Source organism: Carlito syrichta, unplaced genomic scaffold (assembly GCF_000164805.1).
Source record: "Carlito syrichta isolate Samal-C Ts95f unplaced genomic scaffold, Tarsius_syrichta-2.0.1 Scaffold308791, whole genome shotgun sequence".
Classification (NCBI taxonomy): domain Eukaryota; kingdom Metazoa; phylum Chordata; class Mammalia; order Primates; family Tarsiidae; genus Carlito; species Carlito syrichta.
Window position 1 is genome coordinate 91,544 of NW_007252887.1, and position 21,647 is coordinate 113,190.

The 21,647-nt window shown below is 37.1% G+C and overlaps 1 protein-coding gene across 1 annotated transcript in view; it reads left to right on the top strand.

Moving 5' to 3' along the window:
• Positions 1 to 2,755: 2,755 nt before the first annotated feature.
• The window catches only part of ZC3H15 (zinc finger CCCH-type containing 15), a 24,097-nt gene continuing 5,205 nt past the window's right edge, over positions 2,756 to 21,647 (top strand). The window contains exons 1-6 of the mRNA XM_008065692.2: positions 2,756 to 3,084; positions 12,371 to 12,472; positions 17,380 to 17,491; positions 18,149 to 18,301; positions 18,699 to 18,790; positions 20,155 to 20,337. Of these exons, the coding sequence (XP_008063883.1) occupies positions 3,010 to 3,084; positions 12,371 to 12,472; positions 17,380 to 17,491; positions 18,149 to 18,301; positions 18,699 to 18,790; positions 20,155 to 20,337 (717 nt within the window). The 5' untranslated portion in view covers positions 2,756 to 3,009. The remainder of the gene's footprint in view (positions 3,085 to 12,370; positions 12,473 to 17,379; positions 17,492 to 18,148; positions 18,302 to 18,698; positions 18,791 to 20,154; positions 20,338 to 21,647) is intronic.

Genomic DNA, 21,647 nt, shown 5'->3' on the forward strand with positions numbered 1-21,647 from the left:
GCAGACACAAAAGAGAAAATGTATGGTTTCACCTGTCTGAGATACATAGACTAGGCAAATTTAAAGAAGAATAAGGTAGAATAGGATCTATGAGATATCAAGAGGCCAAAGAATGCAATGTGGGAATTCCAGAAGAAGAAAAGCGAGAAAAATAATATTTGAAGAAATAATGGGAAAACGATCTAAATTTTACAAAAGACATAAATCTACAAATCTGAGATGCTCCAAGAACTCAAAGTAGAATAAACTCAACAGATAACCACACCAAGGCATATTATAATTAAACTGTCCAAGTCAAAGACAAGATTTTTGAAGAATGGCAGAGTAGTAGAAGGCACCAGAAATCTCTCGCCCCACCTAGACAACAGCTATACTGGTGAAATCTACTACAACTATCTTGTAACTCCTGAGCTGACTGAAGGCTGACAAATTTTAGAGTGAGGCATGGATGGTAAATCGTAGTCAATTTTAGTCAATTTCAGTTCTTAGCACAATAGCAGCCACCCATTCCCATCCCCAGCCTGGTGGCAGAGAGCTATGCACATGTTCTTGGAGCTCCCTAAACACAGCTTGTGGAACCAAGGGTGGGCAAGAAGGACCACTTTCCCCAAATTCCAGGGATATTTTCTGGAATTATTGCTGCTTCTGATTAATGAGTTGTAGATAAAGAAGTGACCATTTTTGTTGCACCTTCTTGCATTGCGGAAGTCACTCATTTTCCAGCTAGTGATTTCCAGGAGATAAAGCACTGATGCCCCATTCTCCTCCTTCAATTTTCTCCCCACTGGGAGTCAGGTATTAAAGACCAGCATATTAAAAAGCAACTGCATATGCAGGGAAAATTAGAAAGTGACCACATATGCCCAGGGAAAGATGCAGGCTTAGAAAAAACCTGAGAAGACCTTAGGTTTATACTTCAGGTTGATGATTTTTGGCATAGAGAAAGCCTACAAGTTTTATATATACACACACTAAACATATAAACAACAAATCAAAAAAGGGATAATCTAATTTTCAGAATTACCATATTATTAGATTCAAATGTCTAGTTTTCAACAAAAATCACAACACATAGAAAAAAACTTGAAAGTACAGACAATTCAAAGGAAAAAAAATAAATCAATAGAAACTGTTTTGAAAAATGCCTGACAGCAGGTCTACCAGAAAAGACTTAAAAAAAATTTTTCTTAAAGTTGCTCAAAGAACGAAAAGTACATGTAAAGAAAGTCAAGAAAACAATGCATAAACAAAGCTGAAATATCAATAAAAGACGAAAACTAAAAAGAAGTCCTAAAGTAACTCTAGAGATAAAATGACAATGACTGAAATAATAAATTTGCTAGAGAGATTCAAAGGCAGATTTGAAAAACAGAAAAATCACAAATTTGAAAATAGAACAATGCAACTATTGAGTCTGAGGAACAGATTTTAAAATGTTGAAGAAAAGCAACTGAACCTAAGGAATCTGTGGCACCATCAATAAAGTCCTTCAAAAAACAAAGACCCAAAGTGCATCCCTACTGCACTAAAAAGAGGAAGATAAGGCAACTACATTCCACCCCCACAAAAAGTCTTAAAGGAGAGGATCTCAAAGAATCAAGAAAGATCATAATAGCGAGTAAAGAAGGAACTGTCCTCTAAAAACTGCAACAAAAAATAAACAAAGATGAAAGTAAGTACAAGGGAGGGAGGAGTCCATTAACCTAGAATAGGAGCCCAATGAATAAAAGTGTGTGGATGTGGTGTGCGCGCACCTACTATTACTCATAAAATTCTTTTTCGTGATTATCACATTTCTTATACACACACAAATCATACTTAGAATTCTTCGACATAATCTTATGTAGAAAGTTAAGCAAATAACCAATCACATTAATTCTAGAAACTTGTTTTCCCTCTATACAAACTAACAAAAAAGACTAAAAACTCTGATCTATAAAGAGTCTCTTGGCCCTACAATGCTTCCTATAACAGAAAGTTTAAACAATAAAAATTTAAAAATATAACAACATGCAGTGAACATTTGTAAAAGATAGTATTTTGGTTTGCATAAATATTAAAGGGTCCCGTTCATTCACTCACCAAGTACTTTTTCAAACAATATCTACCTTGTAACGTTGGGAGATAGTACAGAGTCAGACCGCCAAGGTTAGAATCCCTGGCTCAGCCCTTAGCATAACCTTGGGCTGTTTTCATCTATAAAATGGGCAACAATACCCACCTGAGACGTTGTGATTATTAAATGAAATAACGTGTCATGTAACAAGCAGTTTCCAGACTTACCAAGCACTTAAACTAAGCTACAACTCAGTTTGGTCACTTTCACATGGCAAAAGGATTTCTAGGAATCATCTAAACACGCTTCTAAAGTCTGAAAATAACTTGACCTAGTACTTCAAAGAGTTCAAGTGTCCCCTCCTCTGGACGCCATCCCTGACGCTCCGCAAATGAAAGGTTTTTCATTTCTTCCTAACCCTTTCCAGGACTCCGAAGTACGACGCCCAGCCCTGCCTCGCTAAGGCCCAAAAAGGTGACGGGGCCACCCGAACCAGGGAGCAGCCCCGAGGCGAAGGCGGACCAGTGCAGCGCTGTCCTCAGCGAAAAAGGACGCGGAGGAAGCAGAGACTCGCACCGGCCTCAGTGCGCTCACCCAGACCCATCCTCAAGCCTGCCGCCATCTACAAACAGCCGAGAGGCCGCGACATCACCTGTGACGTGCGGTCACTTTCCCACGTCCCCTCCCTGCCCCCTCCTGGTCGCACGCAGCGGGCGCAGCGGACACGCACGCGCAGCTTCGCTTCCGGGCGCCATTCCTCGCTACCCACGATGCTCTGCGGCATCGACCTGTCGCAAAGGCCGCGTTTGCGGGGGGGGCGGTGAATGAGCGACTTGCTTTCCGTGCGGTGCAGCGACGGCGGCCCAGGTCTTCCTCCATCTCCTGCCGCGGGGCCAGGTCCCCTGGACGTATCCAGCCGCGCTTAAGCCTGGCCGGTGTCACCTGTTTCCGCGATGCCCCCCAAGAAACAGGCTCAGGCCGGGGGCAGCAAAAAGGCGGAGCAGAAAAAGAAGGAAAAGATTATCGAAGTGAGTACCGCCCCTCCCCCTCGCACGCCGCGAGCTCTCTGGGAAGCCACCTCCCCTCAGGGCTCCCCCGGCCGGGCTCGCGACCCCGAGCCACGTGCTCGTCCCCTCGGCCTCGATGGCCCACCGCCCCTTCTTAGCCCCCGGCGTCGCTCGCTTCCTGGCATTGCCATAGTGACGCTGCTGGCGCCCGCCTGCGCCCACCCGGTGTGCGGTGATCCCCCACCCCCACTCTGCCTGCCACAAGCCAGTCCTTCGCTGTCCTCTCAGGATCGGAGACGTTTCCAGGGTTCTGTTCAGAGGAATACGCTGAACGGGCTCGGGCCGAACTCTGGAAGGCCGACTCACGTCGAGTCTTTGTGCTCCTTGCTTCTTGACCCATCACCAGGGAGGAACTGTTCGTTCTTTCGAGCCGACACATTGCCACTTGGTGGCTTCTTCGATCCGCCTCTCAAGTGTTTAAAGTCCCACGAAGGACGGAGGTTTCTTTGAGGTCGCAGCCCAGAGCCTTGTAAACAGCGCTTGATGCACATATTCTGAGTAAAGTTAAATAGAATGACGCTTTAACGAACGAATATCTGGTGTCATTGTCCCCGGCTGTTCAGTCGCACCCCCGGATTTGGGTATATTCATTTAGCGCTTTGAGCCTCTGGCCCTTCAATGGCCGAGGAGTGCTGTTGACGTTCTTATAGCTACTTGTTCCCTCCACTCGCCTGCACCTGGTTTCCTTAAGAGAGTGAACCATATTTGACGTTACGTAAACGTATCATGTAGCCCCCAACGAGGAGAATCTTCGGTTTCTGCTGTTAGCCCTCCTCATAATTAAGTCAAACATCTTGTACTTTGGATATAATTAGAAAAACCTATGACCGTTTTACTGCATAAAGCTGAATGAATGACAGCTTTTTATGAAATACTTTTTGTGAAAACATAACCAAAATGGATAACGAGTGTTTTGAAATGAGATGTTTTATAAATTATTGGGGGTTTTTTAAATACTCGGTTTTTACAGCTTGAGAAATAGCAGTGAAAGCTCTCAGGGTTTCGTTTTGCAAACCTAATCAGAACTTGTTTTTGTCAAATTTCACAAAATGTTTAAAGTCTGCTGATTTAAGTAAAGTGCTTATGAAAACTTTTAGTAACCTTGGCCAAGTTGCAACTCTAAAATAGAACCTGTATTCTTACTGCTAATTTGTATTATTTAAAACTCATGAAGTACCATAGCCAGACATTTAAAAGCAAAATGTTACCGCCACAGCTGTGTTTACTAGCACCTTTTTGAGCAATATGGATTCTTGGCACTTAGATAAATCTCTGGGGTTGGTGATCTGATGGCATTCAGTACTATGTAAACCAAGGACATTTTAGGGATGTCATTTTACTTGTAAGTTGTCTTTACTGAGATTGCATTAATATAGTAGACCATTATGCAGAGTAAAACTCCCATCTAGATGTGGGATTGAGTTATGTGACAATTTAAAGTACACTTTATGCACTGTAGCGCTTTAAATATGATTACTTGTTTTATTTTTAATTGGTAGGACTAGAATTTTTGTTTTAAGAAGTTGTACGTGAACGTTATTGCTGGCATGCCATGAACTCTAAAAATGAGATATACATTATAACTCTATTCATCTTGTGACGATTATTTTTCAAGTAAGGAGAGAGTAACTTTAGTTCTTTAATGAAGATATTGCCAAAGAAAAATAAAATAAGGCAACTGCATTCTTTAACCAACAAAAAAATCCTAAGAGAGGGGTGGAGTTAAGCCTTTTTTTTTTTTTTACACATTTAATATCTATGATGAACTTCTTTTAAAATTTACTTTTTGTATTGAGGCTTAATATATGTAAAACAAAATGCACAGAGTTTAGCTATATAGTCCTGTGTGTTTTGATGAATTTATACAACCAGGTAACTGACACCCTAATTAAGACATGAAACATTTTCATCACCTCAGTAAATTTGTTTTGTGCCTCTTTTCTGTTATTTCCACCTGTGCAGTCACTAATCTTTTTGCCAGGGTTGATTAGTTTTGCTGCTTTAGGATTTAATATAAATGGTATTATGCGGTATGTATCCTTTTGTGTCTTTTTTTTCCTTCACACCACATGTTTTTGAGATCCATCCATGCTGTGTATGTTTCTAGTTTGTATCTTAACTGCTGAAAAGTACTTTCCTGTATGAGAATCATTATGTATCATTCCTATATGTGTTCTTTCCAGTCTAGAGCCTCTCTGCTTTGAAGAACCAAAAGAATTAGAATTGAAGCTTGAAGAATAGAATTTAGGATTCCAAAATAGGGTAGAGGCAGTTTATGTTAGAATCTTGGCAGCAGCCACAGTGGACTATTTTGTGGCCAGTGGAGTTGTCCTTAGGGACCCTAACACTGGGGCATAAGCTGAGTTGAAATGAGGGTACCTGAAGATCTGTATAAATTAGACCTACAATCACTCAGGAGACTGAGACAGGACGATCACCTGAGCTCAGGAATATGAGGTTACAATGAGCTATGATCTCATCACTGCACTCCAGCCTGGGCCATAGAGTGAGACGTTTTCTCTTAAAAAATTGTTTTATTTTCTTAAAACCTAAACTAGGGCTTTGCGATACGCGTTATTAGAGGATGTGGGAACTGTTTCTCTGGGAGAGACTTGGTCTTGACTATATCCTCAGGTAATTGCTGTTGTTGAGCTTCTTGTTTTTGCTGAATATACTTGCATGTTGCTTTCTTGAATTTTGCTCTATGATCCTTGAACCAAACCTGCAGTACTGTTGGATATATGTCCATTTTTGAGGCCATTTCTTTCTGAATGCTGGGGTTTGGGTATGGGTTCTTATTGAACAGATGTTCAGATCATCCAATTGTTTCTCAGTGAACATAGTTTGTTTCCTTTGTGAATGTATCTGGTGCTTGTCTTTAGGAACATCCTCTGAGCCTGACATCTTGTAATTGAAATATATTCCTGTGTTCAGGCCCATGGATTTGTTGAGCATTTTTGCTGTTGTTGTTAAATGCTCTGTGTGTCTCACTGATGTTTGCTACTACTGGAAAGGTATAAGAATGTTGTAAATTGTAGCATTAAGATAACAGCATTTGTGAAATTAGATTTATAGAGAGTATTCTGTTATCCAACCTGATTAGGAAATGGTATATTTTGTTTTATTAAATACTCTGGGCAGCTTTTTTTTTTTTTTTTAACTTCCCCATAGGTCCAGTGTGTCTCAATGACTGTTGAAAGGGGTTAAAGATACGTAGAGTGGGCTTAAATACCAGCTCACCAATCAGGTGTCATCTGGAACAAGACTTGATCAGTTTTTGTGTAGATTTGTAAAATTTCTATTAAAAAGGATTGTTACCAAATCATGTGAAAGGTAAAGTAAAATATGTTTTGTGACAAGCTCATAATGAACTTAACTGAAACCTGGTTCAAAGTGGTTATTAATCTCTACGACTGTTACAATATTTTTGGAAAAATACTTTTTTGTGTTCTATTCTGACATGTAAAGACTAACATTATTTCAGAATGTAGTTAAATTTGGGTGGTTTTATACACATATGACCTGAAATTCTAATTGTTCAAACAGTCAAGTAGAACATGTATTTTGTGCAACACTTTACAATAGACTTGAAAATAAGACTGGTCACAGTAGCTCACACATGTAATCCCAGCACTTTGGAAGGCCGAAATGGAAGGATCACTTGAGGTCAAGAGTTTGAGACCAGCTTGGGCAACAAGGCAAGACCACATCTCTACAAAAAAAATAAGAATAAGAATAATTAGCTTTGTGTGGTGACTTATACCTGTAGTCCCAGCTACTTGGGAGGCTAAAGCAGGAAGATCACTTGAGTCCAGGAGCTTGAGGCTGCAGTGAGCCGTGATCACACCACTGTACTCCAGCCTAAGTGACAGAGTGAGATCCTTTCTTAGTAAAATGAAATGACCTCTTTCCTCTTCTGTGCCGCTGTTGTTTCCACTGCCACCACTGTGGATGCTTACTATGGAAAAACAACCTGCAACTTTTAGAACTCTGAAGGAAGTAGAAGGAGGCATGTAGCATAATGTAATTAAAGGCACACCAACTTTAGAGTCAAGTAGATCTAGGTTTGAATCCCATGTTTCCAGATTTTTAACTATAGTTTTAGACAAGTTACATGATCTATGAACCACACTTCTCATTGCAAAATGCAGCTAATTTCTATATTACTACAAAGTTCTGAGTTAAATGAGATCATGTATGTAAAATGCCCACCATATGTGTGTGTGTATATATATATGTGTATATATATATATATATATATATATATTCAGCAAATGGCAACTATTGTTATTATCTGTATTAATATTATATTATGAATAAGAACTAGTGAGGGAAAATAATTACAGGCTCAGCTGCACTGTCTGTAAGTTGCTTACTTCCTGCCCACAGGAAATAATTTCTGTATATTGCCTTCATTTTTTTTCTTTACCTCTTTAAATGTCCCCAGACTTTATAAATGCGTTTGCATTAATATTTTCTTTCTGAAATGAGTAAGTCAAAGAGGATTATGGTGCCATTAGACATGAACACAATACCAAATGGCAACATTTAGTAACAAATTAAAGTCAGCATTGAGCAATACAGGGTTTGATTATGGAAAGAAGAAAATAATATTTGGGTGTAGGACAAGCAAATAAAAGATATCCAGCTAAGGATTTGTAGCAGCAAGAAGTAGTAATAGGGACCTATAGAAGCAGGATCCAGGTGTGTAAAGGATGGAGAAAGAAATTGGTTACCAGTGAAGACCTTCTGCCAGCAGCCAAGGTCAACTGTTGATTACCTGAAGCTGGATTAACCGGTTGCAAAATATCCATTGCATGGATAGTCAGCAAAAATACATTAGACAGTGCATTTGGGAGAAAACGAATGAGGTAGTTGCAGTGCTAGCCTCTGCTTACCCTAGTGTCCCAAGAGATATAATTCAGTTATCTTAGAGCACTGTTCAGTGTGGGCCTGCCCTCCTGCTGCCTCCCTTTTTCCATATATCTTATTTAAGGAGTGGAAGCTGGCCTGTAAAAGGAATGGGATCATTTAAGGATGGGAAGAGGGTTTTATGTGGTTCTTGGAGCCATAGGGAGCCATCTTTATCTTACTGCCTGCTTTTTAAACTCCTTTATGTTTGTCTCCTAAGTTTTCTAAAAGACACACACACATACTCACAGTTCTTTTTCTGTAAACTAATTTTTGGGACCTTACTAATCCATTGAGAATCATTTTTCCATAGTTTTATTTTTAACCATGATTTGGAGTTGACTGTAACCACCTCTTTCCCACCTCATAATCCAGGTTAATCTTTAGGTAAAGGTGTGTCCTAAACTCAGGAAAAAAGAGAAGAAGCATTTTTGAAGTATTCCAAGTTGCTAACCATCCTATCTTCAAGAGGTACTGTTTGTATCCCAGATCCACGATGTGGTATTTAGAAAGCTTTCTGTGCACCAACCAGCCCAATAATTTAACCAGGTTTCTCTAGGAAGTACTTTTTCACGGTAGAACTAGGAGTTTGCTTGGAGTCAAATATGCTTAGGCTCAAATATCATCTGTCACTTAATAGTTAACACTGCTGAGCCAGACAAAGTTCTCAGTGTTTGGGGGGGAAAGGAGAGAAGAGACATGCAAGCCAATTTACAGGTGGTAAATTTACTAACTCCTTTAGTTCTTTCAATGGGATATGTATTATTGCCCTTTTTAAAGTTTTGAAAACAGGCGCAGAGATTAAAAAACTTGCCCAAGGCTACTGGCAAGTGGCAGAGCCTGGGTTTCAAACCTAGGAAGTCTGGCTGCACAGTCCTTGTTGTCATTTCATAACAACTAACCTGAAAGGGTTAGAGGGAGACCCACTTTACAGATAAGAAACTGGCAGAGAGGGTAAATTACCAAGCTCTGTTTGGGATTAGAATTCAGGCAGTCTGACTCCAGAGTTTATAGTCTTAAATCTTCACAGTGCACAATCAGCCCCTTTAATTAGCAATGTATCTTCAAAAGAGTTGTTTACCATTTCTGAGTTTCTGTGTCCACATTTACAGAATTAAAATGAGGATTTAATAAATCATGTGTTCAGGAGTTTATGTTTATATTTAGTGAATACTAGATAAATAAGTGTCCACTTTCTTTGTGGAAAAACATGATAATTTCTGAGCTCTAACCTAGCATAATTAGAGGCTTTCAGAACACAACTCACTTATTATCTTTACTTTAACTGGTTAATTATGTGCTAAAGCAGTGTGATTAAACCTGAAAACATTTTTTTCTCCTGGGATCTGGAGCTTATACACCTTTGCCAGAAATTGGCATTGTGAATGCTTTCTTTACTAACTGGCCAGGTCTCCTTAGGGAACTTTCTCTTTCCTAAGTCCTAAGATACAGTCTGTGTCTTCTTTGCTATTTGGTCTTGCTTATTCATTGTTTGTTTCTTCTCTGTAGTTACATATGGGTCATGGGTCGAGCCCCAGTTTATTCTTTTCTGGCATATCACCTACAGATACTGTGGCACTTTGATCCTGATCATATTTTTATCTGGAGTCTCCTCTCTTTCCCATGAGACCTCACTTTTTTGTAAAGAAAAGTATGGCTTTTTCACTTCATTGCCATGCAGTGATCATCTCTCTCTGTCATATTACCCTTGACCATCTTTCCTTCAAATTTGATTAAGTGTTTAACTTCTCCATAAAAACAAGGGAAACCATTCATCCACAAAAGGCTCAGTGCAAAGAACTTCAGCTTTATGTGCTTCCTGCTACCCTTTTTCATAAACATAGGCTACAGAAAACTCGTAGAATTTTGTAATGTCATGTTGCAATATTAAAACATGAGGCAATGTTATACCACCTGTTTTATTTGCTCTTCCAAATATATGTTGAACGAATGGAGTCAGTGAATAAATCAAGATATCATTGCAAATACTAAAAAAAAAAAAAAAAAAAGAGGCAGGCATTTGAGTAAGGGAAAGTGAAGTTTTAGTATATGAATGGATATAGATGTTGTGAGTAAGCAAATATGTCCCAATGAGAAATAACCTTTTAGAACCTAAGCCCTCTTGAACTTATCAATTTTAAGAATATTGAAAGATCTTTTATTGGTTGTGAGATGCTGTAAAATTATGTTGGATGTTTTCAAATACTAATTCTGTCAATACTATTGTTTTCCATTCCCAGCTTGTCTACATAGGCAGTATTCTGTATCTCTAATACTTTCTTCCTGTTACTCTCTCTCTCTTCCCTTAGAAATAATATCAAAATAAAGACCTTTAAATTGCTACTTAATTTATTAATTTATTTCAGATGCCTCTCAGGGGGTCCAGATTACTTTCAAAAGACATTTTTGCTTCTTCTTCCACCTCTCAGAAACCACTCATCAACAAGAACTTAAGAAATAGAAATTTGATTTTAAAATTAGGAGATTAGCATGTTTAGATTGACAATAGACGGATGAGTAAATAACTAACTTAGTAGAGCAGAGCAGTCAGATCTGAGTGTCTGCCTAGGAGTATGCCATTGAGGAGCAAATGGATTTGTTTACTCTGCAAAATTCTGGGGAGTAAAAACAAACAAAAAAACTCAATAATAGGAAGCACTAGGTAATGCAGAAGGAAGGAGGCTGAAAACTGGGAATTCACAGTGTTAGAAGTTGCTAATAATTCTTACCTACTATAGTTAAGCCACATGACTACCTTTCATCAAACAGGGTGTATTCTGGCAGGGTATGGGGAATAAGGTGGTGGCTCTCTGCTTCTAAAAATATTAGACACAAGGGAAATGGGATGTGGACCTGAAAATGGCCACTAAGGGAACTGTGCAGTAAACTAAGAGACTCCTCCAACCTGCTGTTTTCCTCTTTTTTAGCAGGACTTATTACCTTCCCACCTAGAGGATCTTTCTCCAGAAAAAACACAGAAGGGAAAAGGTTTCAGACACTGGTATTTGGTAGATTGCTGTCAGGCTTGCCACCCATTCATCTTAGGGTGAAGCTCACGAGTAAAGCTAGATTCGTTTCCTTGGGCTACTATAACAAATTACCACAAGCTGAGTAACTTACAACAGTAGAAATTTATTCAATCATAGTTCTTGTGACTAAAAGTCTGAAATTAAGGTGTCAACAGAGCCATACTCCTGAAAGCTGTAGGGAAGAATTCTTCCTTGCCTTTTCCTAGTTTCTGGTAGCATTTGGCGTCCTTAGGCACTCCTTGTTAAAGCTGTGTTGCTCCAATCTTTCTGCCTATCTCCACATTGCCTTTTCTTTATGTCTGAGTGTCTTTCTTATAAATACACCAGTTACTGGATTTAGGGCCCACCCTGATCTAGTATGACATCATCTTAACTCATTACATCTGTGAAGACCTATTCCAAATAAAGTCACATTGACGGTCAGGTGGACTTAAGTTTTGGAAGATATAATATAAACCACTCCCCTCCCCTCCACATACACACATACTTAGACATACTTCTGCAGTGGCTTCTGAATGCTTTTGTACTGCATACTTACTAATATGCATAAATAGCCAGTACTCTCCATTAGTGTCTAGCACATAATGAGCATTCCATAAGTAATAGCTGCTATTATATTGAGTATTAACAAATTATTATATTAATAAAATTCCAAATGTAAGTAAAGTATTGCTTTTTATTTTGTATACTTCAATTTTAATATTTCTATTTTAGCAACAGCTAGGAATGTATGCATTTCAGTAGTTTAATTTCCTTATTAAATTTAATTGTTTTTGAGAGAATAACTCTTATTATCCAAAAATCCAGTCCAGAGCTTAATATATCTTCTTCCTCTTTTGTAACATTCCACAAAATGTCTTCAGTAGTATATCATTCCTCAGACTATTCTGATAAAAGTACATTCTGTGGCAAAAGGTTTAGAAGTGCTGCATACTATATCCCCTTTGGTAAAGACTGTAAGAAATAATAATTAATGCTTAAGAATTAAGAACCCTGTTTAATCAAGCTTTTTCCTAAACCTCTTTAACTACAGAATTTTTTATCTCCATGTAACAACTCTCCACATCCCATAGAATTGGTATTTCAAAACAGACTTTGGAAAAAGCATCAAAGAGTAGCAGGTCATATATTGCCTTGACTTGATGTTTTCATGTTTTGCATGTCTTTGTTTGCATAAGGAAAAATATTTATCAATAAATGAAAGAATGATTTTTTTGTATCTTTCAAAGAGTGGTTTTTAGATACCATTGGAAAAAATAACTATCAATGTAAATTTCTAAGATATTTCTGTGCTCTTTTTCATTTAGGATAAAACTTTTGGTTTAAAGAATAAAAAAGGAGCAAAGCAACAGAAGTTTATCAAAGCTGTCACACATCAAGTTAAATTTGGTCAACAAAATCCACGTCAGGTAAATAATTTCAATTTCTATATTCCTATGGATGTAATATTATATAGCATCGGTTACAGATAAGAAACATTTGGTATTGTAACTGTATTTCAAAATGGAATACTACTCTAAGCATTTTTGCATATTGCTTTTCTTACCAGCAATACCTCCTGGATATTCAAGCCATTTTGATATTATTATTTATTCTCATAGTGCCTGTATGTTCTTCCGTAGTACAAATGTATTATATTCATCCATTTCACTGCTTATAAGGGAACATTTTCCAGCTTTCTGACACTAAGAACACTTATGCAAGAAATAAAACTTACACAAGTGTTCTCACATGTGTTTGTGCTTTTATTTCTGTGACATAAATTATTCGGTAACAGACTTTGCAGATTAAGGGAAATGGATTTCTAATTTTACTAAATTTGCCTGATCACATTCCATATTTTTTACATTTTGATTTGCAGGATGTGACTAGTAAGTACTAAAGTTCTTTTTAATGTTTTCCAATCTATTAAATGTAAAGTGATACCTCACTATTGTTTCCCTCACCACTAGAGTATCTTTTGTATACTTGTTAGCTGTTTGGGTTTGCAATTCTGTGACTTGTCTTTTCCAATCACTTGCTTTTTTGATGGTTTGTCTTTTTCATTTCACTTTATGAAAGATATCTTTTGTCTGTATTGAAGATAATTTATGTGATGTTCCAGTTATATTTTCCCATGCAAAAATTTTTACCTTGTATACAATTAGTTTTATATTGCCAGATACACTGCTAGCATTTTAAATATGTAATTAAAAGTTCACCCCGCCACAGGATTATTCATGTTTGTCCTAGATATTTCTCTAATTATTTTATTTTCACAGTCTACAATTTGTCATATACATTTATTTCATATATCTTTAAGTTTGTTTTATTTTAAATGAATAGCCACTTAAACCAGCATCATTTATCCCACTGAACTGAAATGCCGCTATTGACATACAGTCAGGTATCACTTAACAATGGGGATAAGTTCTGAGAAATGTGCTGTTGGGCAATTTAGTTGTGTGAACATCATAGAATGTACTTTATATAAATCTAAGTAGTATAGCCCACGTTGGTCGTATGGCATAGCCTCTTGGTCCTAGGCTAAATACCTGTGCTGAATACTGTAGGCAGTTGTAACACAATGGTAATAAGTTGTGTATCTAACAGAAACAACAGAGGAAAAATATGGTATTTTAATCTTATGGGACTATCTTCATAAATGTGGTCTGTCATTGGCATAAATGTTATTACGTAATGCATGACTGTATATTAAGTCTCAAATAAAGTAAGTTCTTTCCCCAAAATGTTATTCCTTTTCTGTTTTTCTTGACCGTATATATTTATTCTTTCATATGAACTTGGAAATTGTTTTTATTCAATGAAAACTCATTCCAAAAAAATTTAGCAGTTGAGCACAGTGGCTCATGCCTGTAATCCTAATACTTTTAAGAAGCCAAGGCAGGAGGATCAGCCAGGAGGTCAAGACCAGGATAACATAGTAAGACCCTGTCTGTATAAAATATTTAAAAGATTAGCCAAGTGTGGTGCCGTGTGCCTATCGTCTTAGCTACTCAGGCTGAGGCAGGCGGCTCGCTTGAGCCCAAGAGGTTGAGGCTGCAGTGAACTGTGATTGTGCCACTGCACTCCACAGTGAAAAAGCTAGACTCTGTCTCTTAAAAAAAAAAAAAAAGCCCTTTTTCTTCAAGCTTTTTAAACTTTTAACTCCTTACGTTTTTATGAACATCACCTTTATTTTTAAAAGTACTTTTCTTCACCACTTCTGTCTCCTTTCCCTTTTACATTAAAATATATATTTTTAATGTAGAAGAGAAGAAAGAATTATCAGATGTTTACAGATTTTGTTTTATCTGAGAATATCAGAATATACATTTGTGAGATGGTTGACCTCTGTCTGAAACAAATTCTCTTATTTGTGCTGTCTACAGATCAGTGTCCCAACTTTGTCCTTCCACACACATTCTCGCTTGAGTCTAGAGCCAAACACTGTGGCTCTTCCGTGATGCTAACTTAATGACCTGATTTAATAAGAATTAATGCTCAGACCTTGGAGTCATACAGACTTGGGTGTGAATCCCCCTCTTTTTTGTTATGCAAATGCTGGACTTTATCTTTTTTTTAGTGGAGATGTGATGTGAGTATCCTCTTTAGGGTTTCTCTGGTGGTTATATTAGGAGATAATGTAAGTCTTCTGGTGAATGTAGGTATGTAAGAATAATTCACTTACTTCAGTCTTAGCCCCTTTTAAATCTTGATTTTTGTTCCCCAACCTTTTTAGTGCGAAGTATTTTTAGTGGCAGTTTCAGATTTACTAAGCCTGAGAAACCCATGAATTTGGTGGTGGTAGTTAGGCTTGATAGTATATTTAATATGTTTTTGATACTTGCTTGAGTAACTGGGTTTGGTCTATAAACTTGGGTACCTACTTACCTTATATAACTTGGAAATGAGCAGTAGTTCTGCTCTTGGAGTTGGACCTGAGACATCCTCTCCCGTACTATAGAGATTGACCCTCCTCTGTCCTCTCCCAATATATCTCTCTCCACAGATGAAGAGTCAGTGAGGCCAGGGGAATACACCTTCTCAGATTGTGCAGTCTGTCCTACAACAGCTCTGAGCCTACTTTCAGGGCCTACAAAGCTGCCTCCCCTATGCCCATCTCCATCTAGGGTACGTTGTGCTGCCAATATGCCTGAGGTAGCCAAAAGAAGATGTATGCTAGAGGTATGGATGGAGCCTGGATCATACCATTTCCTCCCCTGCAGCTTCTGCCTCCCACATACACAAGGTGGCGTCCACCTGGAGTGGGAAAAGGAGAAGGAACCAGGGACCGATTCTTGGATCCCTGCCATACTTCAGTGTGAACCTCCATGGGGCCTGAAAATTTTATATTTGAACTTATTCTTCTGGTTCATATGGTACACTTGTCCAGGAGGATTTCAAACCACATTTTAGTCAACATTAGTTTGATTTCTAGCTTTTAAATATTTAGACAAATGATTTTTAGGCCTCCATTGCACTCTTGCTCTCAGCCCCACGAATGTTGGAGACAGGCCTAATGGGCAAAGGACAGTGTTATCAAAAATGAAGTGACTTAAGCTTTTTATTTAAAAAATAATTTCTGCTTAAATACATCCACCATATGGTCGGAGTTAGGATTTGGAATGTCTTTGACCTAATTATAGCATTGTGGCCATTGTTTTCCTAAAATTTTCTCTTTCTTGGACACTTTCTTGTCCTGGTTTTCTGCCTACCTTTTTTTTTTTTTATGTTTCTAGTTCTCTTCAATGGGCTTTTATTTTTATTTTCTGTTGACCCATTTACTGTTGGTATTCTTCAAGGAATTGTCCTCTGTTCTTGGCTCTTTTTTATGCTGTTCTTGTGTAATCATATACACACCTAAAGTTTTAATCAATTATTATCTATAAGCTGCTGTTTCTAAATTCTCTATCTCAAACCAGACCCTCTTGGTTGCAGTGGAATCAATATCCCTGTCCAGCTGCCTTCTGAGTAGCCCCACCCAGATGCTTTGTGAGCATCTTACACTAAGTAATGTCCAAAACTGACCTCATTTTCACCTACTCTGAAACCTGTTCCTCCTGTATTCCCTGTCTTGTCTAACAGCACTAACATACATATGATAATCCTAGTTTCCTCCTTTATATTTCATGTTCAGTCACTCAGTCCTGTCAGTTCTGTCTCCTAAAGAACACTTGGTCTCCTTTTCTCCATTGTCACCATTAATGCCTGTTTTAAGCTTTTGTGTTTTCTTGCCTACAGCAATCACAACAGCCACCTGCCTTTTGGATTCCTACCTAGTCCATCCTTCACAAAGCTGCCATCATGATATTGATAAAATATACCCTGATCTTGTTACCAGCTTACTTGAAACACTTGAGTTGAACCTATCATCAACTGATATAGTTGGAACTTCTCATTGATGCTTCTCGTACCTTGTTCCTCTGGTCCCTGTAATTTTGCATTGGCTGGCTCCTTCTGCATTTCTTTTCTTGCCCATCAGAAAAACTTATCCATAACGTTATCAGCTCAATTTAATTTTCTTAGGCATATGCACATTCTTTGTTCACAGAGCATCTTGTATTATATTATAGTTGTTGACATATCTTCCTTCCTGCTAGATTCTGAGCTTTTTAAATAAGCATCTTTGTCTTTTCATCTTTGTATTCCCTGTCCTCTAACATAGGACCTGAGATATAAATGTTTGGATGACCCCTCTAATCATATTAGGTATGTAAATCGTGTGCCTGGAACTGTTATATGTCTTGTTTTGTTTAATCTCCTATATTAACATAACCCAGTGTTTTTCCACAAGGACCTATAGGTATTTGGTGTGGTACAGTTCTTATTTGTGGGACTATATATTTCAGGATGTTTGCATCTGTTACCTTCAAAATGAACCCATACATTGGGGTTCTTTTTCACAGGAAGAATACCCCAAGGTGAAAAACATTTGCTGAAAATGCTGGGCATGTAGTAAATGCTTGCTGCTGTAAGCTTTTGCTTTTAACTAGGCATGGTACCATTTATACAACCAAGAAATTTCATCACAAAGTTTAGCAACTTTGTTGAGTAGTTTAACCACAACATTTAATATGCACTGTGAGACCATTATAATACCTATATTAAGAGGTAAGGGACAACCAAGAAATTTCATCACAAAGTTTAGCAACTTTGTTGAGTAGTTTAACCACAACATTTAATATGCACTGTGAGACCATTATAATACCTATATTAAGAGGTAAGGGATATATACATATAAATGTACGAGTGTCTTTGTTATGTTGATGATTATTATAGGGTAAACATTTTTGTAAACAATTAAATGTACATTTTAAACCTGGGATTATTATAGGTAGCACAGAGTGAAGCTGAAAAGAAATTGAAGAAAGATGATAAGAAGAAAGAATTGCAGGAGCTAAATGAGCTGTTCAAACCTGTAGTTGCTGCTCAAAAAATAAGTAAAGGTAAACTTTAAACTAGAGGTGTTATTTTTACCAAACATAATTTATGCTAAAAACCCTTGATTTGTTTTGATTTTTTTTTTTTTAAGAGTATAAGCCATTTATTTCTGCAATGAGAATGGTACTCCCTTTGTCAATATTATGTCAGTGGCTTGCTTATGGTTTCACTATATTTGTTTGCACGTGTGTTATTTATTGTACAACTGTAACTCCAATCATGAACCCCACACTTACGGCCAAATTAAGGATTTAGACAGTCTACTAGTTGATGTATAATATTTGACCTTTAGTAGCCAAGGCAAAGCCAGAGTTGTGGAAACTAAGTTTCAAATTTTTGGCAGTAATTTTCTACTTGTATTTGTTTCTCCTTTACCTCCTGCCTCATTGACAGCAACTAAACCAGTAACTGTGTGGAATAACCTGTGTTTGTTTGGTTTCCCACCTTCTTCCACCTTTTTTAGTAAGAATAAAAGAAACAAAAGTAGATATAAAATGATACAGAAAGAACATTAAAGAAATGTCCTACTAATTACCTGTAAGTGGTATTTTTCTCTCATATTAGTGAATAGAAAATAACAAGTTAACCAAAAGTAATCATATGCCAGATAAAAGCTTTACTTTATGGTCTTGTAATACAATCCCATACACTGTTTGACATAGGTGCAGATCCCAAGTCAGTGGTTTGTGCATTCTTCAAGCAAGGACAGTGTACTAAAGGGGATAAGTGTAAGTTCTCTCATGACTTGACTCTGGAGAGGAAATGTGAAAAGCGAAGTGTTTACATTGATGCAAGAGATGAAGAACTTGAAAAAGGTATTTTTTTTTTACATTTTCTTAAAGAATTAATACCTGTTACTTTTGGTTTGTACTAAAATATTTACTGCCTTAAAAACCAGTTCAATCATAGTAGGACTATGTTTGTAAAGAATAATTAATCGGGTTGTTACTTTTTATAAAATTTGAATTTACCGTATTATGCCCTTTGATTTGTCTGTCACTCTTTCTTCCAGTACTGCCTTCTCATTTGTCTAAATTACTTAGGAAGCCTTGGTAATAATCTTACAACAATGTGTATTTCTACCTTTGGTATTTTAAAGAAAAATGTGTTTAGCCATGAGTCTTATAATTCAGCATTTCTGTTTGCGTAAGGTGATGTGTTATGTATGTGGTAAGTTAAATTGCAGTATTTAATCTTCATACTTCTGTTTAGATACTATGGATAATTGGGATGAGAAAAAACTGGAAGAAGTAGTGAACAAGAAGCACGGTGAGGCGGAAAAGAAAAAACCAAAAACCCAAATAGTATGTCCTTTTCTTGAATTGAGTTGCTGTGATATTTATCATTAGAGAGAATTGTGTAGCAAGGTATTTGCTGCTATTTTCTACTGGATTATTCTCTAAATTTTTATAAAACTTCATCACGATAAGGTACATAGAGCTTTGTTTTTGGAATTTACAAGTAATGTTTTATGCAGTTAGCTTCTTATTCAAAAGTAGCCTTTGAAAACTGTGACTGAAGTTCTTTTAAGTTTCATTTTCTGAAGTGAACTTATCGTCTCAAATATATATGAACAAGATAAGAATTCTTTTTTTTTTTTTTTTTTTTTTTTTGCATAATGAACAGAGGGAGATCTTTTAAACTAGCCCACTTAATAATTTGTTTCCGTTTTAGTAGTAAGAATTCTTTTAATTACAAGGTTAAAAATATCATTACTGGGCAGCAAGACCTCACCTCTACAGTAAATAAAAAAATCAGCCGGGCGTGGTGGTGCGCGTCTATAGTTCCAGCTACTTGGAAGGCTGAGGCGGAAGGATCGCCAGAGCCCAGCAGGTCGAGGCTGTGGTGGCCTGGAGCGGCCACTGCACTCCAGTCTGGGCAACAGAGTGAGACACCAACTCAAAAAAAAAAAATATCATTACATATGAATTCCAAAATGAATTTTTGGTAGATAACGGCTCTAGTGAAAAAATATACCTTTAAAAATTCTTATTTCTCGGGCTCTGCATTTACATTCACATATTTATAGTGCAGTTACAGTGAAAAAGGTTGCTTTGCTAGAAAAATTCTGAATAATAGTTTAAAACACATTTGTTATTTTGGGGGGAAATTTTTTATTTGTGAAGCTTATTACCTGAGGCTTTAACAATTGCTTCTTGCACCCATTCATGTTTTAAAGGGTCATTGTCCTTGGATTTCTTTTGTGCTTTGCTCCTTTTTGACTCAGATGTTAAATTGCTTGTAATGTCAGGTAAATTAAATAGTGTTTATATCATTACTGTATGAGATTAGTTGTTATTTAGGTAAAATCAAAGAAAATAATTTATTTTATTTTTTATAAGCATTTACATATACTGCTTTATTTAAAAATCAGGCAAACTGGGATTATATTTACAAAGGCTAACTGAAACAAATCCCTTTTGTATAATTCAGGATTTAGAACAGTGTCTAAAATGTAACTTTATGTAGATGCACTCTAAAGGGAATTTACCATTGTATTAAGTATTTTAAGATAAGTTTTTATTACATATATGTCCATAAGGGTGTACTATACATATGTGATTAGCCCCAGGATGTGAATAAAGTGTACTTGTTTTGTATATTTAAGTATTTTCCTTGGAAGTGGCCTACACTGAGCCACTACTTGTGAATAATATTGTCTCTATAGGTGTGCAAGCATTTCCTTGAAGCTATTGAAAACAACAAATATGGCTGGTTTTGGGTATGCCCTGGAGGGGGTGATGTTTGCATGTATCGTCATGCACTTCCTCCTGGATTTGTGTTGAAAAAAGATAAAAAGAAAGAAGAGAAAGAAGATGAAATTTCATTAGAAGATCTAATTGAAAGAGAGGTAACTGGCATCTTTTTACTACCATAAAAGAACTGAAAGCAGTATAGTATTTATTGTGAAATTATAATGTTTACCACTTGGGGGCAATAGCATGTTGTTATGAAAGAGGAAAAAAAATGCTATGACCTTTCCAAAGCTGCCCTGCTTTAATTATTCTTTTATGTCGAAACTGTATACCTGGCTATAAACAGTAGCCAATCATTACATTAGTTTTAGGATTATGAAACAATTTAAGTACTAGCTGTTGACTTATCAAATTGTTTCTGTAATATTGCATTATTAAAAATGCTTAGTTCCCAGATTGATTGAACTTACACTTTTTGTTTTTGTTTCCCCTGATGTCTTTTTTTATAGTTTTGTTTTTGTTTCCCTTGAAGTCTTTTTTTTTCCTCCCACCATTAAACTAGTCATTTGCATATATATGGAAGGAGGCAACTCCACTGGAGTTTTTCAGTTATGTGTTTTATCATCCCTGGACCCAAACACTCTCTGCTGATAGAGGGGAATGAGTCTGAAGAGGCGCTTCAGCTAATCATCTTTGGGTCAGCACAAAAGATTTATTCTATGAGTTAGCAAGTATGGCTGCAGAGAATAGTGTGAAAATGTTAAGTTTATTAGAAATAACAGATTTAAAGTTGTATATTTCGAAATATATCTGGATATACCTGGGCTTGTTTGTATCCAGGTTCTACTACTTGTTAGCTGTTACTCTTTGGTAAATTTTATGTCACCTTTCATTTATTTGTGGAGATTAATGTGCTAGAATACTGAATCCCTGGCAGATGTTAAGCAACCATTGTTTTTCTTTATATTTATTATCTTATTTATTGGACCTGAGAAGCAAATGGTGTTTTATCTCCTGAGGAACACATATGAAGTTTGGATACTTTTTATGGTGTTTTTTTTATTTATTGCTTTTAGCAGTTGACTTATGTTAAAACAGTTTCTCATGACAAGGTAGCTTACCGTCAATGTTGAGAGGAAATCTAGCTCAGAATAATGTATTTTTTAAGCATTGGTATCTGCCGGAGTCCAGCTCCAGCTGGGTTCAGGGTACCCCAAAGATGGAGATGGCGTCAGCGATTGGGGGGAAAAAGAAAGAGAGAGAGAGAGAGACTAGACTCCAGTCTAGTGCAGAAGCAAAGTGTGATATTGGGAATTACAACGGGTCTTTTATACACAAAGTCAGATGTGGGAGGGGCATCCCCCACCCACCAGAAATCTTAATCCATGAAAACTTAATCCATGATTGCCTTTAAACCCTTTTCATATGATAATCTTAAATTCCCACAACAAAGGATAACCTAATC